General features: G+C 41.3%; 1 protein-coding gene and 1 long non-coding RNA gene across 2 annotated transcripts; one reads left to right on the top strand and one right to left on the bottom strand.

The window, feature by feature from the left end:
• Nucleotides 1-302: 302 nt before the first annotated feature.
• Nucleotides 303-26,063, bottom strand: LOC113037367 (dihydropyrimidinase-related protein 5-like). Its single transcript, XM_026194359.2, has 14 exons — nucleotides 25,927-26,063; nucleotides 14,729-14,843; nucleotides 12,516-12,665; nucleotides 6,151-6,309; nucleotides 4,357-4,536; nucleotides 4,206-4,274; nucleotides 3,688-3,732; nucleotides 3,529-3,604; nucleotides 3,281-3,437; nucleotides 3,000-3,141; nucleotides 2,178-2,320; nucleotides 1,869-2,076; nucleotides 956-1,133; nucleotides 303-864 (listed from the first exon to the last, which is right to left on the bottom strand). Exons 2-14 carry the CDS (start codon nucleotides 14,837-14,839, stop codon nucleotides 779-781), a joined length of 1,704 nt encoding a protein of 567 aa, XP_026050144.1. The 5' UTR covers nucleotides 14,840-14,843; nucleotides 25,927-26,063; the 3' UTR covers nucleotides 303-778.
• Nucleotides 21,251-26,403, top strand: LOC145420375 (uncharacterized). Its single transcript, XR_013901680.1, has 2 exons — nucleotides 21,251-21,406; nucleotides 25,938-26,403. It is a non-coding gene; the product is annotated as an uncharacterized LOC145420375 (long non-coding RNA).
• Nucleotides 26,404-27,484: the final 1,081 nt, after the last annotated feature.

Here is a 27,484-nt window from a genome sequence, read left to right as displayed (position 1 = left end):
ATCCCAGCTAAGCTCACAGGCTGAGTTCTTCAATAACTGCGGGTGAGGTGGGAATGTTTCTGGGACATGTGACCGAGTCAGAGGCAGTGAGAGCGCGGGGATGTTCAGAGAGTGTATCTTTACGAGGACACGGTGTTTGAAGCAGTTGGATTTCATCACCACACGGCGCATTTCATCAAAAACAAAAACACTGTTTGAGGAACCCACGATGCAGCAGGACGCCGAGTGGGCGGTGTAACCACAAACAGGACCCACACACATCTTCACATGAGTCTAAAGCTATGGTGTCTACAGTGTACGTCTGTGTGTGTGTGTGTGTGTGTGTGTGTGTGTGTGTGTGTGTGTGTGTGTGTGTGTGTGTGTGTGTGTGTGTGTGCGTGTGAGAGACGGGGGTGTAATAGATACAGTTTTAAATAATTCGGTCGGCATCACTTCAGTTCTAACCATCAAAAACTGTACTGGTTTTGACATTTCACAGTTTACGATACAGGCAGGGTGATAATGAGCGGACTTTATCAGAGTTAGTATGATCAGCTCGATTTTGGCAGAACAATTTAAATCCAGAGACAGCCCTTCGATCAGAGCAGTCGCTCCAATTAAGACACAGATTAGAATCTCTGATCATCGGCGTTTCGTCACCAATCACAGACGCGTGCTTGAAATTTTTTTGCCATCTTTACTTTTTATCCTGTGATTGAAAATCAGTGCAGTTTTTCTGGTTGTTCAGAAATGTACAAAAAAACGGCGGCTCGGACGGATGAAGCTCCAACACCAGCAGTTACCAGATACCACTGGAGCGGCCGCCGGGAGGGGCCAGGATCCGAGCCGAGGACCTCTTCGGGATGTGGTCGTCGACCTGAGACCCTGAAAGGAAAAACACGTACGGACTATTAAATTTGATCGAGGACTTCGGTGTAACGTCACCATAATCAAGGACGATTTTATTAGAGCTCACCTGAGAGGCTGAAAGAGGACTCGTGAAGGTCTCGGATTCCGGAGTGCACTCGACCGCAGGCTTTGTTGGGCGTCTCTCCATCTATGGGGCCCAAACCGAGTTCCTTCTTCATGGTGTTCGCAACCTTGGCCACATCACCAGAGTACGGATCCCTGTCCACCCCTTTGTAAGCCTGAGTCTGAAACACGATGAGGTGAGAGGTAAGATTAGGATGTTTAGCCATTTTTAACCTAATAATAACAGCCAGTTGAGCTGCTGCTGTAAGATTGATACTGATTAATATTTGTTACATGTAAGTAACCAAGTTAAATTCCACTGAAGAAACACAAAACTAAAACAAGGTGTAAAAAAAACTGGAATTAAAATAAAAGCTAGACTAGAAAAAATAAAAAGATCTTGTGCACTCACAAAAATCATTAAAATGAAATAAAAACTAAAACCAAAAGGCACAAGTACTTTTATTTGTACTAAAACATGTGTCCTGAAACTATAAATGAACATACTCACTCTGTAAACTACCTGAAATTGAACTGAACTGTAAATATAAGTTCTTATAAAAACAGTTTCTGTACTTTTGTGACAAGTTTTTTAAATAAATTGAGATAAAAAGGTCTAAAAGCAAACAGAGTAGAGAGGCTGGGATGGGGGGCTTTCACAGACAGGGGCAGCAGCAGGAAAACACACTGCTGGCTTCCACAGGGAGCATTAAATCCTTTATATGGGCTGTCAGATCGGTGGAGTCAGTCACATCATGATGGGAGTGTTTGTGGCAGGTTTGCTGTCAGCTGACACAGCAGAGCTCAGCCTGGATCTTGCTGTCCTGCCCTGGAGTTTTAATTATCAGTGGAAACACTCACAACACACAGAGGCAGGTTTGGAATCAGTGTTAATAAAGTGATGACAGTGAACGCACCTTTTCCCTCTGCACCATCTTCTTGTAGAGGTAGTCGGGGAAAGTACGCTGCGGGTAGAACTTTCCGGACCCCTCGGCGCACATGAACACGCCGTTCTCACACACCAAACGCCCCCGGCTGATGGTGACCAGAGGGACGCCGTGGCAACGCATCCCTTCGTACAGGTTGAAGTCTCCGCCCTGCACCTGAGTGCTCACAGAGATTGTCCTGCACACACACACACACACAGAAAGTGATGGATGTGTGTCCCTATGCTTCGGGCTGAGTCCAGTAATAAAGGTGATTCCTGTTTATTTACAGCTGTGTACCTTGTTGCATCTGGATCCCAGACCACCACGTCAGCGTCAGCCCCGGGGATGATGCGGCCTTTGCGCGGGTACAGGTTGTAGATCTTTGCAGCGTTGGAGCTCGTCACCGCCACAAAACGATTCTCATCCATTTTCCCTGTAACCTTAAAAATACAGAAAGCCCCTCCGATCATACAAAACGTCTTTATTTCTGTCGCTACTGTGGTAGACCATGATGTCATTCAGCTGCTTCCCCAGAGAGAATCTCATCCCAGTATTGGACAAACTCCAACTCCAGGTCTTAGATGGTGCTCTGGAGATCAGCTGAGAGCTGCATGGCCACTCTAGCTAGAGCAGAAGATCTATTTCATGTGCTGGTAAAGTGGTCTTTCTCATAGAGGCTTCAGAGCAGAACATGGACATCCATCACCAGCTGCAGTTCAAGATGGTGCAGTATGAGGTTATTCACTGGAGAAATACTTAATTTTTATTGCAAATAGCTGGAAATAAAACTGAGCAATCTCTCAGACTGTTGAGTTTGTGGAGTAGAGGAAATATCTTGGCACAGTAACTGATACAAGCTTTGAGCCTCATGTGGATGCTAATGGTAGAAGATATCGCCAGTGCTTGTCATATTATGATAAGCTTCAAACTTTTCATTAAGTTTTATAAACAGAAACAAAACTTAATGAGTAAGTTTTATTTCTGTTTAACTGCAGAAAACTAAGACTTACCAACATGGTGTCAAAACAGAACTTCCACATCCACTAGTTGTGGATGATAAATTGTGTGGTTCATGGCTGATCTCAGGTTTTTATGTGTGCGTTTGACGTGTGTACGTACCACTCCTCTCTCCCAAATGACGCTCATCCTGTCCTGGACTCCAGGCACTCCATGAGGGATCTTGGTGAAGTCCTCTTTGCCCAAAGCTCTCTGCTTGGTGCTGAACGGACGGTGCTCTGATGCCACCACGCTCAGATTGTCACTGAAACAGGAAACAAGATATCAACGTTTAGTTTAGAGGAGCGTTTTTATCCACGGCACCTTTGCCGGTCACTGAGCTGCTGTTGCGATCAGTTTACTCGAAGCAGTACAGCATGCTGATGTGAGTGCAGCACACATACTTGCCCAGCAGGCCCATGAGGTAGCTGGGTGTGTTTGGGTCGAGGCGGAGCGGAGGGACGATGACATGGGCGGCGGCATGAGCCCAATCCTGGTGGTAATACTGCATCCCATTCAACACTGCGTGAGCAACTGTAGTCTCCCCGTGGACCACCTTACCTGAAATTATAAAAAGTGAAGAAAAGTCAGCTTTCATCCTCTCCATCGTCACGGTGACTGTTAGTTTGTCTTCATCGGGCAGTAAGCTCACCCTGCATCTTAGCAGCAGCGATCATATCACCAGCAGACATACTGGACACATTTACCAGGTAGATTGGGCAGCGAGCCTGTGGTCACACAAAAGATTTTAATCAGTCCTTTAATTACTTATCAATAACTGCACACAGACTGGATATTAAAATGTTTTTACCCTGTTGGCGATGGTGATGGCTCTGTGAGTGGCCTCAGACTCCAGCTGCAGACAAGAAGACAGAGTAAAATCACAAAATAACAACTTTAATAAGTAAACATTTTAATATTTATTGCAAATATCTTACAAAAAAAAGTTCAAGGCCACAATGATTACTTGGTTTTGTTTTACATTTATAGGAAAGATCCCTAAATATTTCTACTGAATATTCAAAATTAGGTTTTATCAGCATTTTAAGGGAACATCAAGGAAAAAAGTTTTATTTTCCACTGTTATGTTTTAGATCAGTGCTTTTTCACACATCAGACTAGAAAGAGTTTTTACTACAAGCCACATTCACATAGTCCCACATTAGTCTAATATCACGCCCGCTCACACTCTAATGGATGTGTTGGGCGTAAGTCCAAGTGTTCAGTGCCACTGTAGACTGCAGGAGCAGATTGATCCTCTGACCTTTAGATTAGGATACGACCACTACCTCCTGAAACCCCCCACCCCTCTGTCCACTGCATATTTACCTCCTCTGGTCGACTGATCTCTATTCCCTCCGGCCCACTGATGCCCAAATCCAGAGCCTCTTTGGCACCCTAACAACACAAACACATTCATTTTAAAACGGGTTTGTGATTTCACTTCGACGTCAAAGGAAAAGAAAATTTGTCTTTGCACCTCGGCCACCAGCTCTCCGTTTTCAGCGTGGACTCGGGCAATGGCACCGATGTCCTTACAGGTCTGCAGAGTCTGGTAGAGCTCTGAATCCCGCAGCATCATCATGTCTTTGTAGGCCATGAACACCTGGAAGGAGTTCACTCCATGTTCCCTCACCAGGGTCTCCATCTCATTACGCACCTAAGGACGATTCAGAGGTCTCAGGGTCAGCAGTCATGTTTCTGGATTACAGTTCAGTGCTTGCAAAGCTTCAGCTTATATATGTAAAGGCAGTTAGTGCATCGGGCATTGGGACTGTGGGCATGGAGTGAAAGAGAAACTGTGTGTGTGTGTGTGTTTGTTTTGTGGGGCATGAAATGAGCTTGGAAACCTGCCACAATGAGATCACACTGCCTTTACACTGGTGACTATAACAGCCCCGCTGAGAAGAATCCATTTCATTCATTCAAACAGCAGTAAAAGGAAACTAGACAGTTTAGTGTTTAAAATGCTGAACTGTGCTGCGGTGAATGGGCCATAAAGGTCACGTCATAGTCGTGATGGAGTATTGATGAAAGGAGCAAAACTACTTCCTTCCATAATGATTAATCTACTTTTACAGCTCATGACAGTTTGAGTATTTTTTATCATTATCATTATTATTCTCTCCTGTTATTGTTTCTCTCTGCAGTGTTTCCTTGTCTGTGGACCCGGCCTCTGTGTCTTTGTTTCCTTTTCTCTGACACCTTGTTTAGTGTTAATCAGGATTTATACATTTGGGTTAATTTATGCTGTAGATCATCCACTGTATGGTAAAGCCCTCTGAAAAAGCTATGCTGTAACATCACTTCCACTAGAACTGCAACCACATCGTGCTGATGCAGCGTTTTAGTGACTAGCTCAATTTCTCCTACATATTTTCAGCTACCTCTGTCATCATTGTCCAAATCAATTCAAAGAGAGAAACCTTCTGCCAACTATTCTTTGGGTGATGATGGTGTTGGACACTAGGATAGACATAGACTACCATGCAGACTCGACATAGATTCAAAATATAAATAAGTATAAATAAAAGTATAAATTAAGACTTCATGTCCTTGTTTTACTTTGATAGTCAGTTTTCTCTCTTGTGTTGTGTTAGTTTGATTTTCTTTTCTTTTGCCCTCCTTTATTATTATCTGCCCCGCCCTGCTTGTTTTCACTGGTGTTCAGCTTTGTTTTTGTGTAATTAGTCCCCCGTCTTATCTGTCTTTAAGTTTGTCTTTGTTGGAAGGTCTGCCCAGGCTCACTTTCTCTGCCCAAGCTCTGTTGGGTTATTGTTTCGTGGGTATTTTTAGCCAGATACTGGCTCGCCCTTGTTTTTCTGCCTTTGTGTCCTCTCTCTTTACCACACACACCCTGAAATGTGTTAAGAAACATTGTGTTGACATTTTTTAAACAAGAATGACTACCAGTCAAAGCTTTCTGCTGGACAGGTGTTGTATTAAACCTCATTCTGGCATGAAACGTTTAACAATATGCAATGAGATTGGGCACATGCACAAAGTCAGCAGATGATGTAGGACAGACATTAAAGCCAAAGGCTGAATGAGGCACCTTGACTCATATAATCTGCCTAATGTGCCCACTGAGCACGTGTGTTAACCCAGTTCTTGTGCGGGTTTAATCTAGGTCATTACACATTTCACCCACAAACGGCTGGCTGCGTTATTATTCATTCAACGATGATAAACGCCAGAAGAGCACAAAAATAAATAATGATATATGCTACCAACGTAATTCCAAGCACTTTGGTGGTACGTTTTTTAAATTTACCTTTGGTCCCCACCAGGTCAGCCCGACGTGCAGAGCATAGTCGCAGCACGCCTTGGCATCGGCCAGAGCCCTGCACTTCTCGTAGGCGTCCAGCAGGGAGCAGTGTTGTTCAGGCAGAACCAGAGCCATCACCATGGTGGTACCACCCATCAGAGCCGCCTGGGTGAGGTAAGAGGGTGACCAGGGGTGACAGAGAGGGGGGCAGAATAAGAGAAAAGAAAGACTGATTAGAAAGAGGACAATAACACCAATGTCCAGCACAGACTCTGTTTGTCTGGTGACAATAGTCCTTCCTTATCAACTGTTCATCATATGCTCTGCTCTTTATTGATTGCACTGACTCTCTTGTAGCCACTGCTTCATTTTCCTTTCAGTGTTGTTCTCAGTCTAAATGCCCTTATTTAGTGCTGTAATCACTGGTTTGTCCTCTCTATAGAAATATCTCAGCCTGACACAGAAAGAGAGATAAGGCTTTTTTCCTTCCAAGAGTGTGACAACATTGGTTTCATTAAGTTTTGACAAAAGGCTTCACATTAGTGTAGCTATACGTGTGAACGTCTTAATACTTCACAACCTCAAAAACTACAAACGTAAGCTTTCTGAATATGGCTCCTGCTGCTAAATGTGGCTCCTTCACTTCTACTCCACAGGAAACAGAGAACTGGAGAAGATGAGAGATGAAATTACTAATGAAGGAGAGGAGTGGGCGAGAGGAAGCAAAGTTACAGAGGGGGAAAGAGAGGATGAGGAAACAACGATAGACTAGAAGAAGTGAAGGAAGCTGTGTGCAGTGACTCGTCTTCCTCGCTACAATGGTGAATGCACTTTTGTGTAACCATGACAACAGATACTGCTCAGCCATGCCTGTCGCACGTCCCCACCCTCTTCCTCCTCCTGTCCTCCTCTCTCCATCCAAAATTGCGCAAACATTCACCCATCCAATATCCTCTAACAGGAATATCACAGCGAGGCATGATGGGAGAACGTCTGTAATCGCATATAAAAGAGGAAATGAAGAGGTGGGGTGTGAAACAGCTGTAATCTGCTCTTTAGTCATCATCGACAATCAAAGTGACGTTAAACCGCCATCATTTTTGCAGCCTAACCTCAATAAAATGTGACTACATGAGAACGTTTCTGTGACAGTGTGGAGCCGTTGCCTCGGGCTCCAGACGTGTCTCACAGACGGGGGGCGGGGTCACCTGCTTGTGAGCGTAAGCTCAGTCGGCCAGTAAGCTATCAGATTTCTCATTACCATAGAAACCAGTCCGAGTGATGTGCAATGTCAGCATCGAAGGTCTCAGCATATGTGTGCATGAAGAGTGTATGTCATTGATCACTGTCACTACATGTAACTGTGTGCATGTGTGCGTGTGAGAGAGAAAGCGGGGGGCACAGATGCACAGCTGGGGATTGTGGGATTTAGGCTGTCTGTCTGCTTGGCCTCAATTAAGATTTACTGCTGGCCCCCTTCTTTAAAAAAATCCCAGAGGGCAGAGCGGAGAAAACAAGCGAGCAAACAGGAGGTAAAGGGAAAAAGAAATCCCTGATCACTGCATCTTTACCGATCCATGTTACGCACACGACAGTATGAGCTAACATTGCTATAATCAGTGTGAACTGATTCAGGGGCAGTTTGAGACTTTTCTGTCAAACTGGAATAAAGGAGCTGTCTGAGAGCTGAGATGTTTTTCACGCTGTTTTCAAGCAACATTTGCAACTACAAACACTTGAAACAACATCCAATTTTAGCTTGTTCTAAATTACAAACCTGCTGTGGAGACTCAAGAAGCACAGCATCACTCGCTCACTGCAGACAGCACAGAGCATATCTGCTGGCAACAGCAACAATACCAGCCAGGTGCATGTTTAAGCCCAGGATAGTTGTGCATCCTTTTGCAAGCTTTCAGATATTTCACAACAAAATGAGTCGTCCCTCCAGTGACATCATTACACAGGCTTTGTGAATGTGTCCACATAACTTTATGGCATTATGGACAATGCCAGGCATCCTCTGCACACGGCCATTAACAACCAGAAGAGTCTGTTCAGTGACAGGTTGCTTCTCCCCAAGACAAGAACTAACAGACTTAAAAACTCCTTTGTCCCACACGCCATCAAACTGTTTAACTCCTCTCTGGAGGGGAGAGGGAGGAGAAACAGGAGGACAAAGGAGGGGGGAACAACTAAGCTGTAGTGCCTCTTCACCTCACTGTGCAATACCTTTTGTGCAATACTTTTGTAAATAGTCAACAGTGCAATAGACCTCAACACTTGAAATGTGCAATTCACTTGTATTTTTATTTTTTATTCCTATTTATTCTATTTATCTCCTTCGTATATTTTATTTATATTGTCTCTGTATTTATATATATGTGTGTGTGTGTGTGTGTATATATATAATATTCTGTAACTCTGTAACTTCTGTCGGTGCTGTGCTTTTTTGGAAATCGAATTTCCCAGAGGAACCCACCCGAGGGATTAATAAAGTTCTATCTTATCTTATCTTAACTTAAGTAGAAGATTTGTAGATTATAAATTCCTAAAGATACCAGAATATCAGGTCAAATCAACACACAGTGTGCACTGATTATTTAACATCTGATTAAGAGCAGTGATATAAGCATGTGGATCGTTTTTCAACTCTTTAATTTAAACATACCAAAACATAAACAGTGATGGAGAAAGACAGCGTGTTCAGCCAACCAACATCGTTTAATCTTAGTGGATTTGACCTAAAAGCTCTTTTTGTCAACCCAACATACTGACACATAAACCACAAGCGGTGCGTAATATGAATCTCCTGCTCCATTAAAGACCCCAAACCCCTACTGTGAAGATAATCCCCTGCATAGAAAGTAAAAGAGATGGCGAGAGGGCGGCAGGCATGAAGGAAGGAGTAAAAGAAGTTGAACCCCAGTAGAAGAACATCTATAGACTAATAAAGATCAATAACAATACTTTTGGGATTTTAAACTGCAAAGCTGGATTATTTTAACAGATCACCAAGAGAAAGTTACATCTAATAATAACAGTTCAAATGTTTTTATTAACAGTTGATTCATTCTGAAACCACACCGAACACAATCATTTAAAAATAGCATTAGTTGTGAAGATTTTAATGTACAAAAGAAAGAGTTAACTTTTCCTCCAAGAAGAACCAACGAGCACACAGAAATCCTGTCACATGAGTGCCTGAAGCTTCCTTTACATATGAAAGCGACTGTGAGGGGGTGAGAGTGTGTCAGACTCTGGGAGAGGCTATCAGTGTGAGACAGATTACTGCTCCAGCCCTCTGATCAGCCTCTATCAGCTCCACTCGTACTTCTTATTACAGCCGAGCACCTCACCTTCTTCCACTACCCTCCTCCTTCTCTTCATTGCTACAGTTCAGCCTGCTGAGACGTTTAAATGATCTCAGCCAGGCCTGCTGTGACAGATACAGCTCAGGCAACATTTCAGGCTTTATGTAAAAAAAAAAAGCAGATCTGCTTAGCTGGATGTGATTGATCAGTGTTACACTGTAAAGACTGACTGTGGATAACAGTGAGAGCAGATCACACACTTTATTCTGTTAGTATTTAATAACAGAGACACAGCTGTGCTTTTCGATTGTAGTTTATATCGTCTGGAAGTCTTTTTTAACTGTTCAAATCCGTCACCTGTCAGGCAGTGTGATGCCCCTGAGGCCGAAACCTTTTTATTTTAACTTTAAAGAGTTCACGGTTTTTAATATTGCATCTACATATGTGGGGCAGTGGTCAGCATCGCCCCCTGCTGGTCATCATTGGCTTCCCTTTACAGACCTTACAGATCTTTTATATACAGTCCATGGCAGACACAGAAAGAAGGTTCTGATGATGGACTGGCTACATGTCTGGTGACCTTCACCTGGATAAGCAGCTAAGAATGGCTGAAAAGACTTCAGCATGATGTCAAAGAAGCTAAAACATCAGTTCCAGATCATTCCTATCCGGGCAGCACGTTCTTCCTCTTGACCTTCCACCATTACAGCGTGTTATATAAATCGGGGTGAAGCAGAGGAACAGGAGGAGGCACCAGAGGAGGAAGGAAGTAAAGCAGAAGAGGGAGCAGACAGTTACAAAACAGAGGGAGAGAGGGATGCAGAGGGGGGAAATAGTTTAGGGGTTCATCACAATTACACGAGCAGTTGCTGCGGTAACACAGTCACCATAGGAACCACACAATACTACCACGGTCATGTGTGCACATACTCTCTCACACACACAGAAATTTCCATGCTAAGAGTGCGGGTTAGTTGTCATGGCAGCGAGGGCAGCGGTGGGGGCTGGGGGAGAACTGGCACCAGTTTGTCACCAGTCTTCAGCCTCATTTCTCTCCTCTTACAGCACAGCAAAGTCACCGCCGCTATTTTATGATGTGCACCATAATTTCCAAACATGCCGGCAAGGCTGCGAGGAGAAAAGATACTAAAAGTGCTGCTGACGATCTCCCCCAGACAATCACTTGCTCGTCAGCAGCTACACTGAGCAGAAAGACCAGCTGGGCGGGCAGCGTGGACGGAATAGCATTAATATAAAACATTTTTAGGCCTCGTCCCCAAATACTGACACGGTGCCCCGCATTTTGATTGATTCTAATCGACACTCTGGGACAGACACTTTTCTGAAGTCTGTCTTTTATCTAATGGCAGTAAAAAAGGAAAAGAAAAGCTGTCATTGTGGGTCACCTGCAGGTTAACGTCACCACTTTTCCTGTACCTTTGCTACGCCTAACAGGGGAAATTTCAAAGCAACATGAAGAAAACTAGTTAAAATACCTGCTCCTTTAGCTCATTGTGTCCTTATTGTTCCTAAAGTCATAGAAGTGGTAATAATACATTAACAGCAATAATAGCAAATAACTAAACTGATATTTTTGGATGTATTTATTTGTTAGATTATATTTTAAGTTAGTGAAGGTGTCGATTCTCATGTTACATAAAAAAATAAATTGAGGAATAAACAGAAGTACCTGAAGTAGGGTGACTTGAACCTAAACTAAATATCACTAGAAGTTCATCTCTTCACATGTGAGACTCACAGTTGTGCAGCAATAACGTTAATAACTGATGCATAAAGCACGAGTGAGAAACAAAAAGACAAAGATAGAGCGTGACCTTTCCCGTCACTAGACCACAGTTTTTAGTTTTGTCAAAAATGATTGCACTAACACAAAGAAAAGCGGTTGGCCCCAGAGGCGTGAAAAACCTCCAAACTGCTGACCCTTTGCAACTTCCTCGGTGCTACGTTAGCTCTGCTGCTATCAGCTGGGTCACTGCTGCTGGCGTATGAACACGTGAGCACAGAACAACACAGATTTATTCAAATAGATCAGCCCACTGTCAGTGACACCTGGCGCAGTCCTAAATAATCCCAGTGAGCCGTAAATTCAGATTTCAGATTTAAATTCTCTGTTTCAGACAGTTTTTTCTACTCTTTGCTCTGTATGATGTAAATGTATCCTTAATATGGTCTCAGCCACAGTTCTGGCCTACTGTTCCAAGCTTTTGTTTAAGGGAGAGCCAATCAGAAGCAGGGCAAAGGGGATTGTTTCAGGCAGAAGGGTTCAACAAAGGCCCAGTGAAAGACACATTTGTATTTATCCATTTGTACATACGATCATTTTGAACTGTGAATCATGCAAATGTACACTAGCAGAGCCAAATAACAAAAAATAAACTTACTCATCATCTTCTGGGGACTCCACGTTACATTTATCATGTAATATATTATTAGATGTGTCTGATGAAGCAATCACCTACAACAACACACACATATACTTTGACTTTTTGTCACATGAGTATCTTTTGCTGATACTGTACTGTTGGCGTCCACAGCTGACGCCCTTGACTAAAACTGTCAGGCATGCCAGGCAGCATCTAAACAGACAAGCTGAGAACATCCTCCAACACATGCATACCACTGCAGGCAACAATAACACCTCTTAACCTCTTAATTATGAAATCATCCTCGCTGCTCGGGCTCTCAGTGGAAAACATGCAGGACATTCACAGGAAATTAACAAATACACCCAGAACAGATGAAAACTAAACAGCTGTGTGAATGTGTGTCTAAAAAGGATAAGTCTCTGCTTTCAACCAGAAACTGCTGACAGGTGTTTGCTTCCTGAAAGACCAATGTGAGAAAACATGTGGTCATTAGTCCTGATGAAGCTAAAAGCAGGGCTCAGTATTTCACTGCAGACACGTCAGAGTCACAGAGAAAGCATGACAGCTGTCTGCAGACTTGAAATGTGTTTAATCACAGGCATGCTGACGAGCCTGCTCACAGCAAAGCCCTGTGTGTGAGTGTGTTTGAGCAGTGTGTTTACAGCGTGTGTACCTTGGTCCCACTGTAGAAGTCGTCCTGGATGGTGGCGTTCATGAAGGTCTCCTGCAGATGCACACTGGTGTCAATTCCGCCCGGTAACACCAGCTTTCCAGAGGCATCTATCACCTTAGCTCCGCCTGGTATCATCAGCTCCTTTCCAACCTGCCACAGAAAACACAAACACACGAATTACAGTACTTTATTTTCACATTATTATCACTTTATTTTATTAAAGGCCCAGCTACACAGTAATCGTTTCTAGCTGAAACTGGTCACCAAGAGGTAAATCACTGTGCAAATTTCTTTTTATTTTGCTTCCAAAAAGGCCAGACTTTTTTAAGTTTTCTGAAGCACTGGTTCTTTTATAGTGCTTTTGAGCTACTATTACTCTATGTCTAAAAGCCTTTGATCATACACTCCGATGAACACATCAGAAGCAACTCGGGGTTTAGTTTCTTGCTTGCTTTAGCATGCAGACCGGAGCAGCCAATGATCAAAACACCAACCTTCCGATTAGCCGATGACCTGCTCGACCTCCTGAGCCACAGCCAACCTTTCTAAGTGTTTCTTTGGACATTATCTGCATTTTCACTGACTTTCAGGATCGTCTTGTGCCTAACCATTTTCAGAAGAATATTTTTGTTTTGTTTTTCTTGCTAAGGAGCGTAAGGACCCATTTATGCTTGCCATATTAGTCACTTCGCACACAAAGAGTCACTCAGACGGGACCACATCAGCGCTGGACAGGACGAGAAGAAGTGAAAACCAGGAAGCAAAGAAACCATGCAGCTTGTGCCAGGGAATGCGACTTCACTTTTGCTGTACAGTACAGTTCGTGCGAGAACGGCGACCATAAAAGGGCCATAAATGACGAGTGTTTGCAGAGAAAGTCTTCCATGCAGACTGCAGCTGTGGCAATCTACTAGTGAGGAAAGCAATCACAAGGAGGTTTTCTTTACATCACTCTTTATCTCTTTACAATTAGTTTCACCTAGCAACCTCAAGTAGCTATTTTCCATGCCCCCGGTAGGGGGATACATATTTTTTAATTGCAACCTGCGTTACCACCAAACTCTGGGCCTATATCAGGCCAAGATGTAAGGAAACAAACATTTACTTTTAATACAATCAATTAATTATCGTTTAATATATTAAATTTAAGGTTATTCAAGGTTCTTTATCTTAGGGATTTTGTTTGGTATATTAAACCAAACTAATTTCAGATTTTTATTTTTTAGGTAATCAGGTGCAGAATTAGATGTGCTGCTGAGGGTGTTTTCAATTACTGTGGTCCTGTTCTTTGGAACAAGCTGCCTGCTGAATTGAGGTCATTTATAACTGTGTGAAATGTGATATATAAATAAAATTGACATTGATTTTATAGCTCTAAGCATGAATGTGTCATCTATTGCTTGTTAGCCAATCTGACATTTTCATCCACACTGAAATACATACTTTCACAGTCCATAGAGAATGACTATTAATTACTTTGGTAACTGTTTTTGTGATAATGCTGACAATTAAACAGGCTGACATGAACATTAGTACACTTGGTAATCTTTTCTTCTTACCAGAGGAGCTGTGCATATTTGCAGTTTAACTCAACTTCTAGGTGGTTTTCTTCTGATTGGCACAAACTCACAAAAAGGTCTCACAGCCTGAGATGTTCCCCTTTTGTATGACAGCTTAGATCAGGCTGCATGCTTACACACGCTGACCTCACTATTGAGAACTTTGCCCATTTTTAATATTAGAACTGTTAGCGTAAAGTGTTACGCTTTGGGACTGAGAACGTGTTGGTTACAGTATGACTCGCTCAGCTTCGACACTTTAAATACTGCAAAAAAATAGCTGTTGTTGTCAGTGGTGATGGAAGTAAGCACTGACAGAGAGTGTGTAAATGCTCAACAGCTGCAGCAACACTGGAACGTTTCAGTACAGCTGATTCAAAGGCGTCCTCGCCACATAAACCGATGCTTATCTCCATGACAACACTGTGTGAGATAATTATAGTACCATGGTTTGGAGCCACAGAGTTGACCGAGTGGTTCTCTTCATGCTATTACTGTGAAATGAGTCATGCTAACAGCTGGAGATATACTGGACAGCGAAAGTGTGAAAGCGATGAAAAGTTTTTACTGTATGACACGTGGAAAAATGTGCTTGCAAGTAAAAATACATTTGCACACGTGCACATTTAACATGTGTACATAACAGTGATTTACCTGCTGTATGATGCCGTTCTCGATGTAGACATCTGCTTCCTGGGTGAAGTCATCATTGACCACCTTTCCCCCCTTGATGAGGATACGCATGGACCCCATGTTAGCAGCCATAGCCCTACAAGATAAAAGGGTATTCAAGTAAATTCAAGTACACGATATTTAGCATGTTAACAACGTTGCGCAATACCAGTCCTTACCATAAGGTGGTGCAGTGAGTAATGTTTGTTTTGTATTTAACTAAACTACTAAATACTCAAGGAAATATGAGTAGGACTAAAAATAAATATCAGAAGTGAAACAGAAGCTCAGATCTAAAATATCTTAACACACCCACCAGTCGAGTGCTACCTTTGGGTGGTAACAGTTTAAATTAAATTCTGCAGTGCGAAATTAATTGTTCTAAATAGAAAAAGTTGCTTGATTTGAACAAAACTAACTGAAATCTTGCAGCTCTCAGCTGGAACTACTGCTTTTATCCAGTGTTTAATTTGCTTTACACAGCAATACTTAAACCCTGGCATTGTACTGGTCTATTCAACTTCAGGAATCCAGTGTGGAGTCCTGCAACCAACCGCTACTCGTAAAACCAAAGTCAACAAGTGAAAGTTTGTGTTCTGTATTTTGTGCTGAGTTACACGTTACAGTTTCTGGGAAGCATTTCCTCCCGTCTTTAAAGTGTGTCAGCTCAGTCTATAAAATATTTAGGAGTGGATCTATAATTTATAAATCTATTACAGTATCTGCAGGAATAACAGATTATCAGCACTTTGCAAGGACAGATGGAAAGCAGATGTTTCTTCAAGGATCAGGAACTAACAACTAACAACCGGTAGAGAACAACAGGTCTGTTACTATTACAATTTATTATGATTTATAACAATTTATTCATAGTATGAGACCTTCATAGTACAGTAGTTAATAAAATAAAGGTACTAGTATTTCAGGAAAACTTAAACACATTTTTCACTATTTTCTGATGTTGCAATATAAAAGGAAATGAGTATATTAATCGGTAATTTTACAAGGGTTACAGTACGTTCCTGCGCTTCGTTCTTCAAATATTCCCTTTACAGCAAAGTGAATTTTAATGATCCAGCCTTGTGGTTAGCAGACATGTAACTCACCTAATTTCAGGCATTTGTGCTGTATGAGCAGTTTACAAAATGAATGCCCGGTGGTCCTTGTGTGCATAATGATTACTTGTGGCTATGATAATTTCTAGGTTGTGTTACATTACGCAGACCCAGTACACCCAGTTTGTGTTTTTCATCGAATCCTATTCATGGTAGGATCCTGGTGTTTCCTTTCCAAGTCTTTTCCAGTTACAGCAGTAAAGTTGATCCTCTGTGAGGTTTTAAAGTGTCTTTTTATTTACTTATCCTTTGATTGATTTATTTTATATTAGTTAAGTGAGGGAAATGGAAAGCAGTGTGGAGTTCTTTATCACCATAGAAAAATATATAATGCATGTTCTTTAAAATTAATGGCTTTGGCTTTAATGTAACTTTCCACTTGTAATCACCACATTGTAATTTTCTGCAATGAGCCATGGCTAACAAACCAAGGCTATGGCTGAACAGACCCAAAATTACCTCCTATACCTTTTCCAAACCACTTTTCCTTGATCTCAATGGAAAACGTCACAGGGAGGATGGGAAAGATATTAAGGAGGAAAAGACAAACATAGCGCTCAGAGGATCGAACTTCCACTTGGCTCAAATTACTGAGCCAAGTGGAAGCGCAGTTGTGGTGAAACTATGATGTGCTGAAGATGGACTACAAACAAATCTTAATGCTCATATGACCATGTGTACCCCTGGGTTTAAAAACTGTTGAAGCTTCAAAACATATCAGCAGGTTATACTGAATATTACATGTTCTGCACCTGCGGTCCCCAAACCTTTTTGCGCCACGGACCGGTTTATGCCCAACAATATTTTCACGGACCGGCCTTTAAGGTGTTGCGGATAAATACAACAAAATAAAACCAGTACTGGTACCAAAAAACAGAAGATATATTCATAACACACGGGAAAAGGGAAACCGGGTTATGATAAAAACTATTTTAAAAAAAATAAAGATAAAAACCAATAAAAACCCTGAAAACCATAAATTTCACACCTGAGCCTCAACCCTCGCGGCCTGGTAACAAACGACTCACAAACCGGTACCGGTCCGAGGCCCGGCGGTTGGGGACCGCTGTTCTACACCACCTGCCAGTCATTTTGATTGCTTGTCTTTTACTGCCGCAGAAGCCCTAAAGCAACACTTGATGCCCAATATTGATGAAGATTTCTCAGATGAACTCTTTTTTTATATGGAAAATGAAGATATATAATAATATATTACACCACTCAATAATTCTAATCATTAAAATTGCCTCTCCTCCAAACTACACCAAATTTGACCTTTTCTGAATTAAATTAAACATATTTAAAGCATAGGGGAGATTGTTTCTTTGAGCCTAAAAAATTGAAACAGCTGGCTTCATCACCACCAACATTTTTAAAACCATGTTTTATTCTTTGGCTTTTAAACTTGACTTGGTTTTATATCCGCTTTCTACAAATCACAACTTATTTGTTTATTTTGTTTTAAATATATTTTTCCCCTTTGCAACACTCACTACATATTTAAAATTACACTGCACATCAAAACAGTGTGGTTAACTATTAGCTTTTGCAATCTGTGGTCCACTATGTTCTTCTTTTAGATGATCATTGAAATAAAAAGTAGATTGAGTAAACCTAATAGGATCAACAAACTGAGAGGTTCTCCAATAAGCATGTCTTTGTGTATATGTGTGTATTCTGCATGGGTGGCTGTATGCAATGTGTTTGATGGCCAGACACAATAGAGCCCCAGTCACACAGAATCAACTCAAAGAGATGGAGGAGAATAGAGAGAGGAAGGAGAGAGGGGAAGGAAGAGAACAGTGAACAGAATAATGAGGAGAGAAATTTGTACCCCCACTGGATGAGGAGAAATTTGGACCAATGGGAAAGAGAAATGCTTTGGTTTTGCCAGCTTGCTAATAATGAAGCCTGGGGGTAACAAGAAGCTTTAAACATAGATTTAAGGAAAGTTTCTGAAATATATTGTTGTTTCTATGAAAAATATTCATTCATACTGTCTGGCTTTACTGTAGGAGCGCTGAGCAGAAATCATCTGGGATCAGATCATAGTCCAGTTGAGTACAGAGAAGATGGAGTCCAAAACAAAAAAAAGAAACTAGAGATTTACAACAATGGCCAAAGAAAGAGAAGAAGAGTAGAAGTAGCTTATTGTGCTGAGATGAAAGATAAAGTGGTAAACACGATGGTGGAGCGCTGTGCGGTATGGAAAGCAGTGCCCTAAAGCCCTGGCAGCCTGATTAAAAGAGTGGTTTCCCGGGAGACGGGAACTGGAGATCCTTCAGCGGAAAAAAGGCGTCTACACACACACACACACACACACACACACACACACACACACACACACACACACACACACACACACACACACACACACACACACACACACGGTGAGGCATACTAAAGCATCAAGACTGATTTATCATTTGAATTCCACTTGGTATAAAGTCAACACTCACATACACACATACTTTGCAGTATTTCACACAGAAACTTTACGTCTGCCTCGTCTTTTATCATAGTTTTTTCGCTCAAGATTTTAGCTACTAAATGGTTCTTGGCCCCTTTTTTACTACAGAGCTGTCCTATTGTGTAATATGTATAGACTGGAGCTTGGCACTGGCTTGTTAAGTCTGGCATCATTAGCCATCCTTTAGTGAGGCAGCGCTGGTTCAAATAAAGTACTAATATGATCAATGTGGCTGTCAGAGTGTTACAAGGAAGCTGAACATTCAGGAATTAATGAAAAACTGAATTTAGAAATTCATTAGGCTAGATGACATCTACACCATTTATCCCTGACTGAAGTGTTTCTAAAAAACGAAAGTAAACCCCACTGCAGTAACTCTGGACATTAACAAAGACAGGAAACGACACATTTAGAAGGTTAATGAAGTTGGACTAGTCGAAATATGATTAGCTACCTGGTGCTAAAGGTGCGTTACGTCATCAAACAAATTCTTTGAATCTTCAATAATATTTCCAAGTATTATGTTACTTTTCACTGAGAAAAAATATTTGTAATTTTTAAAAAATGTTTCCCATACAGTGGTTCAAAGAGTTACTTCTAAAATACTAAAAATGCTCGTTTCATATGTGTCAGAACATATGAATTTAAAAAAGGAAATTATTGACAGTGTGGTGCCTCTAATTAAATACACGGGTTCAGATGATTCACAGATGCTTCAGTTCTTTTTTTTAAATTTACATTTTAGACAATGTGTCCCATCTGTTTTGGAAAGGACAAACCATCAAAACACCAGTCCCCAAACTTCAGAAAATGACTTGGTGAGGAAAAGAAATAGTTAAGCTGACAGAGAAAAAGACAATGATGTCTATATGTCTTAACTTGGTGCTGCTGTTGTCACTATTTTCTAGTCAGCTCAGTCCAAACCCACACAGACTGCAGACTCGGACTGGGTGTGGGACTGGGAACGCTGACTTCTGCATTGGACACTGGAGGCTTTGTGTGGCTTTGTGTGTTTGTAGGAATATGAGGACAGAGGAAATTAAACTCCCAAAAATGAAAATAACGCCTTTAATTAACAGTAAGTTATCCAAAGGTTCAAGGAATGGAGTATATATAAAAAAAATACTGGCTGGCTGCTTTATCTGACCTGTAACAGAGTTGATGGAGCCTACTTTAGCTGCAACCCTAATTGACAATAGCTTACTTTACTATATTAATACAGTTCTGCCATATTCCTGCCATATAGTTCAAACGGTGGTTGCAAAAAGTGTTACTTTGACTAAAAAGCTAAAAGCTCAGCTGAAATATAAACATTCAATTCTTAAAACTAAGAAAAAAATATTTATATATGTGTAATTTTGTTAATTGGTCCTGAGTGTCCATTTTACTTCATGGTTTTGTTATTTTTATGTTGTGGAGGTAAGCATCAACGACACAGCTCTCAGTTCTCACTCCTTCTTTATTCGTCTCCAACATCAACTGCGCATATCGCGCCACAAAACACAGGAACACACTTCCTCTACACTGGGTGTGAGTGGAGCCCTCTAGTGGTCCACCACAATGTTACATATGGGAATAACAACTTTTTTACTCTTTAAATATTTGGCCTGATTTATAATAATAATACTAATAGTAATAATAATAATACTGATAGATTTTGTGAAAGGTTTAGTTTCAGGTTTAGTCAGGATGCAACACCTGAGAAATTCTGGGCCGATGTTTAAAGTACACTGTGTAGAGAAAAAAACCTTTTTTTTCTGGTGGGGGTCAGTATATGGCATTTCTGTCCTGATGAGCATTAAAATTAAAGTTAATTTAGATAATACTTAAATAACTGTCCAAATTTCCAGAGACTTAGAGGACATAATTTGTAAAAAATAAATTGCCCAGCCCTGTCCTATCTGCTCCATGTGCTGCCACAAAGGATGTTTTTCTATGTATGAAACAGACTTTTATGGAGAACATGAAGCAGCTTGAAGAGATGTGATGCAACATGAGGTGATCGAGGAGATGAGACTTAAAGCACAGTCAGGAGCTGCGATGTGACATGATGCAATGTGAGGGGTAATGACGGGAAGCAGCCACTGGCCCATTTTAACACTATCTGCTCTCAAAAGCTGATTTCCATTTCACACAGAAACACGAGACTTGTGCTTTTACATCAGTACGGGAGATCTGAAATTCAGGCCTTGTGTGCACAGAAAGTCAAAATCGTCAGTAGGGCTGCTCGATTATGGCAAAAATGATAATCACGATTATTTTCACTGAAATTGAGATCGCGATTATTTGACGATATTTATTTAACCCTTTAAGACCTACTATAGAACCAAGTCCGCCAGAGCTTATATTATTTTTTTACATGTTGTAGTGCCATTTATGGGAGCATTTCAAGTTGCTATACAACTGTTATAGCCCATATTTTAATAATATGTATGCATTAAGTCCATAGTAACTACATTAATTGCAAAAAAGTGCAATAAACTACAAAAAAAAATTGAAAATCGTTTTTGTTTTGTTTTTTTACATATATTTCTACTTGGAGAAATTTAAGAGGTTTATCCCTCAAACTTTAAATACAAAAAAGTTGCAAAAAATAGTTTACAACAACAGGAAACTTATTTTGAGTGTGTTCATAGTTTTATTTTGGAGATACACCAATTTTTATATACTGCAGGAAAAACAAAAAAACAATCCTATGATGCAAATTTGCAAAGAAAACAGCAGGTGCATCAAAATAAACTATTTCCAGCAGTGCAATTCGAGTTCTAAGCATCCCAGCAACTATTCAGAAAAGTCAAACATGACCAGTATAGGCCTTTAAGGCCTACAAGTAAAAAAAAACTACATTTCCGCGAAAATGACATCACTTCCGGTTTCGGCCAGGAAATGGCGGACATGTGATAGTTCGCGCTGACGCCTGTTTCACTGTGGCAAGTGTTACGAACAGCTGATCGGATCAGCGAAGCGTGTTTCTGGAATATTATGTTTTTGTTCCTGCAAGAGCTTTTTATGCAATTTTTGCAAAGCTTTATGTGGAAGGAAACCGTGACCGAGGACAAGCTGATGGTATGAGATGTAAGTACAACTCCTCTGGTTTCATATGCAAAACAAATTATTGCGCTAGCTTACGCGGTTCAGGTTCTACAGGGATTTAAAAATAGTTATACAAAACGGAGCGTGCTGCTCTGACGGCTTTAAAGGGTTAACAATGACTTTAAAAAATAATATAAAATAGTGTGCAACACCACTGAAGTTGTTTTTTTTTTTTACCTCTCTTTTCAACCAACGGCAGTCACTCTCCTCTCCAAATAACTTCTGCTTAGCTTTCCGAGCTTCCCTCGGGTCCTCTTAATCAGTGGTCTCCAACCTTTTTTGCACCACGGACCGGTTTATGCCCGACAATATTTTCACGGACCGGCCTTTAAGGTGTCGCGGATAAACGAGGGAGGGGCTAATAATCGGCTCAGTCATTTTTAATGATCGTTGAAAGCCCAGATCGTAATCGTGATTAAAATTCGATTAATTGAGCAGCCCTAATCGTCAGGAGAAACTGAGGTCGTCTCTAATGCTCCTCGCTAACTGCATTCAAAGGAAAAAAAAGCATCTATTTTAGACATCTTCAATGTGTGTGTGTGTGTGTGTTCACTTTCTGCTGTGTCACAGCAGGTATAACAGACACACACACACCAGGCAGCATTTCTCACGCACCCTGGGACCAGCTGCTTCTGCACACACACACACACACACACACACACACACACACACACACACACACACACACAGATAAACACTAACATCAGCTGCACACAGTCTAACACAGCGAGACACACCCTAGTTTCCTCCCCTCTCCATCCAAACTTTTTTTAATGGGGGACTTAATTAATAATAAATGAGGAGCAGCAGGCTGAGTGAGTTGGGACTGTGCGTGGCACACAGATTCACGACGCGATGGTAATACAAAGACACAACTACCTCAAAGCATGAATAAAACCTGAACTCTTATACTGGAGGCACCATTTAGAAAGCAAATTATTTATTGGATAAAAATGTACAAAAGCTAAACCAGTGTTTCTACTGCAGTTGTATGAGCAGGAGGGATGAAAATGAGGAGAGATGCTATGATGATTTACTTTCTTTTGTACGGAAATGTACTGTTTTTTAATGGAAAATATGTAAACAGGGAGTTTGTCTTGATTTTAAATTCCATAAAATGTCGTCTGGATTCTTTTAATTTTTTTCTTATCGACTGATAAAAATGGTGTGGTGAGAGCTTTAAAATAATTAATAACCAATAAAAAAATTTAAACTTAGCATTTTCCTAAATAAGTTCAAACTTGGCTTAAACGGCTGAAAGGATGAAAAAAGTTGTTTAAAAATGTTTATAAATTGTTACATTTCACATGGTAGCTGCTGACATGCTCACATGTCTGTGTGTGTGTGTGTGTGTGTGTGTGTGTGCGCGCTGTAAGTGAGAAGAAAGGACCAGACAGCTGATGACTCTTGCTTGATATTTGCCACAGGGAGGAGTATCTCTCTCTCTGTCTCCCTCTCTCTCTGTGTGTGTGTGTGTGTGTGTGTGTCTGGATTACCTTGCATATGTGCATGTGTGAAAACTAGAGCTATTTAAAAAGCCAACCAACATGCAGCAAATTTACAGCCACTTGAAGATAGGAGTAGATACTAAACACACACACACACACACACACACAGAAGAATTGTGTGTACTGCTGCAGGTTCATGCATGAATAAGCATTACTGAATCACACACAGATAAACAGACAATAAGGTAACTGGGGCATCACTCTGAGGATTAGGGGCATCTCTGTCTCTACACGCCCCCTAATCACACTATACATTTAGAAAAAACTCAACGCCAAGAGCTGTACATAAAATTTATTTTGCCAGTATTTTTTCTGTCTGACCTTTGACCTTCGGTCTGACCTACTCTTCAAGTTTTTCCTCTTCTCATTTGAAGGTGAAATTGTTTACATTTTCCGTGGTCTTCCTCTCCACCTTCCTGGCAACTCACTTTTCAGCATCTGTTGCCAAGTATATCCACTACCCTGCCTCTGCACATGCCCAAACCATCTCAGCCTCACTCTCTGACTTTGTCTCCACAACACTTAACCTGAGCTGTCGCTCTGATGTCTTCATCTCTAATCCTTTCCATCGTGTTCCCGCCCAATAAAAAGCTTATCATCTTCCATTGTCCCACCTCAAACCATACATCATCTGCAGTTGATCTTAGATTATCAAGACCTTCTGCATAATATGGAGTACACCTGTGTGCACCTTCCTCCACTCCTATGCACCAACCTATGCTCTTTATGTCCTCTTATTAAAATGTTTGTTCATAAAATATAAGTTCTTATACCGGGAGTCAATCCAGGCCACCTGGGTGAAAACCAGGAATCCTATCCACTAGAACATATGGGACTGCTTGTGTTGGCCACTTACTTGGACATTCAGCTGTTGCTAGAGCCACCAGTTTGGTCACTGCATTGGTTGTCACAGTGACATCAACACTGCCCAGTCGCGGGTACTTTTTGCACAATTCTGACCAACATCCTGAATATTGCTGTCACTACTTAGACAAAGCAGAGAGCAGAAGGTGTTTAGTTATGCAGTTTTTCAAGCTTCTTCCTCTGTATAACCTGAGAATCTCTGAGTGACCTCTGCACAGGTACTAGCTGCAGTATTCTCCTGAATCGTGCAGCGACTCAGACAATACCTCACATCAGAGCTGGTATAGCAGGAGAAGAAGTCAAAACTGGAGGTAAAAGAAATGGCTTAGTCTTTTGAAAACTGTTGCAACAGTATAAACTGTGAATCTCTGAGCTTTGGTATTGTCATTAAAGTGGCAGTAAACACATTTTCAAACTAGCAACAGCAGGTTATGAAAGTGCATAATTAGCAGTGGCAACACCATCATTCATCAGGTGGGAGGTGCAACAGGGCCATTATTAGATAAAGCTGCTCCTTACTTCCTCTTCCTGAAATGTCTGTCCTTATATGCAAGTTGCTATACGTGGAGTCAAACCCTGGGTGAAAACCGGGAAACCTGACCACTAGACAATGAAGTGATCAGGTTCAGTTGCTGCGAAAGGACATCATCACCTCCTTATCACCAGTTACACCAAAGGAGAGGGTGGGGTGCTTGCTGCACTCTACTGATCAGCATCCTGAACAATAGGTGTCGCCACTCAGACAAAGCAGAGAGAAGAAGCTGTTTAGTTTTGCAGCTTTGCAAGCATCTAAAGCATCGTCCTCTCTAACGTGGGAAACTTTGAGCTCCTGCACATTGAAATGGTGGTAAAAACTGACAGAATTGCACATTTGTGCCTCAATCAAGGATACAAAAATTAGAAAATGCATGACCAGCCGAAACACAAAGACTACACCAACAGCTCTGACTGTAAGGGCCTATAAGAACCAAGCAGCAACCTCCAAGGAAATCCCTTACATGTTAGGAATACCCAAAATTAGAGCATTAAAAGGGATGTTTACCATCTGGTACATAAATCACTGTTGGCATCTTCATATCAGCCCTGTAGGCGTGACGTTTGTATAAGTCTGCCTGCATACACAATAAGAGAAAAGTAAACCACTACATGAAAACAGGGCTGTTATATACACCGGGAGAACATGCAAACTCAGAAACCTAGCTGAGGCAAGGCTACACCACCACCCTAATTAACACGTTACACACTAGAAGACAACCATTGCATTCCTAATGGAAACAGACCATGTGTAGGGCAGCAGTTACATCATCTAATCAGGACGCCCTCTGATTTATTCAGATCAATGTGGTGTACCTGAAGGATTTGCAGCACCCAGGAATACCCTCCAACCAAATAATGTGCACAACCTGGATTTTAAATCACCTGTTCGCGTTTTGTACCCAGCCACACACACACCAAGGACTCCAAGCACACGCACATGCACGCTCACACATCGTGCATACAAGCGAGTGTCCACGGCTACAGACAGACCCCTTCATTATCATCATCATCATCATCATCATCATCATCATCATTACCGTGACTCAATAAATTTGGGAAAAGGGAGAATAACCTAAAAGGGACTTACATAACAAACACACAGCCTTGCAGCACTGATGGCACGCCACACACACACACACACACACACACACACACACACACACACACACACACACACACACACACAGACTCACATCTCACCCATATTTCATCGCCCCAAACCACACGATGCCATTTTCACGACATCACCGCCAATTTTCCATTTTTTCACCGCATTTAAGCGAAACTAATGTTTTTTCATTCATTTACTGGAAGGAAAAACGTTGAGTTAATTCATTCACATTTTAATTTAGACGCAGAAACACGTCACTGATTTGCAAAAATGTAACAAAATATAGAAAATCTGCCAAATTTGCCTAATTTTCGTTTACAGAGACTGATTCATGTTCGTTATAACCATGCCGTTACCAATGTAAATGGCATAAAGAGGGATTTTAACGCCTCTAATTATGATATAGGTGATAAAATCTACCGATTGGTCAACAGCTCTACAGCCTGACGTCCTCTCATTTGTGGGATTTTCTGTCTTCTTACCCGGTTCGCAGATTCCGTGATCCTACTCAGCAGGAGCCTGTCTCCGATGCCCAGCACTGGCCGAGTGCGCGAGGACAGCTGGCACAACGCGAGCAGCAGACGCTTCTTCGGCGACCGTCCGGCAGCAGCCAATCAGGGGCCGTTCGAATGAGAGAAACCGGAAAACCGACCAATGGGAGGGGAGTTTAGTCTGTGGAAGGCGTTTCCTCTTCCTCTTGGGAAAGGGGCGTGCCTTCTGCTGCTGTAGTCGTGATACCTTCACTTGCGGTCAGAAATGTAACGATTAGCATCCGATTTTATTTTATCTTTTTTTTTTGTGGGGGGGGGGGGGATTTGAGCGAAGCATTGACTATTATTACTATCTTAGGCCACTTTAGTTGCAACATGAGTTTAAATTTGCTTTCGTTGATTATATTTCTGAAATGTTGACTATATATTAACAAAATAATAGCAGAAATACATTTTACCTTTGATTTATTTATCTTCTGCTGCTTAATCTTTAGACATGATCTCTGAAAAGATAAACGCTGGCCCACACGGGCTTTTTGTGTGATTGTTGCTTTTGACCCAGTGCACTCGAACGGGGCAGTTACAGCGTTGAGAGGTTACTTTGAGCACTTGAATGCAACAATATGGAGCTGAAGTGCCACAGTGTGGAGACAGGGATGCCCTCTTTGGCAGCTTGGCTGGCTGCAGCCGCTGTGGTGGGAATTCAGAAGAAGTAATTAACAGCAGTCGAACCACAAGCCTGTGACCTGCACATATATACTGAATACACCTGCAATATCAACCTGCAGGAAAAAAAAACAGCTGATTCACAGGTCAGGCATTCACAAGTCTTTCCAAAGCACAAAATTATGTCCAAATTGGCTCATGTGATAATTAATAGTGAACTTTAATACCTCATAGTATTCATGTAAGTGATATCTGTACTTTAATGATTATTGGGGCTCTAGTTTGGGAGAAACAACCCCCCCCCCCAAAAAAAAAAAAACCCAACCCCCCCCCCCCAAAAAAAAAAACCCCAAAAAAACCCCCAACACAGAACAAAAATACTTGTGGTTCACGAGACCTTTCCAGTCAATAATGTGTGTTCTTTATATTTCATTAAGCTCTTTGCTGTTATTTATTTATGGGAATTTTTTGGTTGTTGTCATTATAACAAAACTGTAAATAATAGCCAGCGTTAGTTGTGCAGATAGATGTGAAGAAAAATAGTAAATGGATCCAGATCAACAGATTTCCCACTAATCTGTTCATAACATTTGAAGTAATCGTTCACTTTATTGAAACTAGAGAGCCATTTCTATTTTTACATAGATTTTTATATGCTTTACATATAGTATTCTATCAGATTTTATTTTACCTCACTTTTTAGATTCAACTGAGTTACTTTCCCTTTTATCTTTTGTTGGTCTAATTTGTTTTGAGCTTTTCTCTTTAAGCTACTTATGTTTATCATTCTGGAGGAGTACTTGCAGATTCTTCACTTTCAGACCCAAAACTGGGAAAATATTTTATAATTTCACAAACCTTTTGGCTGTGGACCAGTGTGATT

This window comes from Astatotilapia calliptera, chromosome 15 (genome assembly GCF_964374335.1).
Source record: "Astatotilapia calliptera chromosome 15, fAstCal68.1, whole genome shotgun sequence".
NCBI lineage: Eukaryota > Metazoa > Chordata > Actinopteri > Cichliformes > Cichlidae > Astatotilapia > Astatotilapia calliptera.
Note: the sequence above shows the minus strand (reverse complement) of the source record. Positions and strands in the feature narration are given on the sequence as shown.

Bases quoted from the DNA above. Each gene is read 5' to 3' on its own strand.
- LOC113037367 (XM_026194359.2), bottom strand. From the start codon at position 14,839: ATGGCTGCTAACATGGGGTCCATGCGTATCCTCATCAAGGGGGGAAAG. The intron at 6,310-12,515 runs GTACACACGCTG...TACCTCACCCAG, and splicing joins ACTTCTACAGTGGGACCAAG to GCGGCTCTGATGGGTGGTAC. The intron at 1,134-1,868 runs GTGCGTTCACTG...ATCGTGTTTCAG, and splicing joins AGATGGTGCAGAGGGAAAAG to ACTCAGGCTTACAAAGGGGT.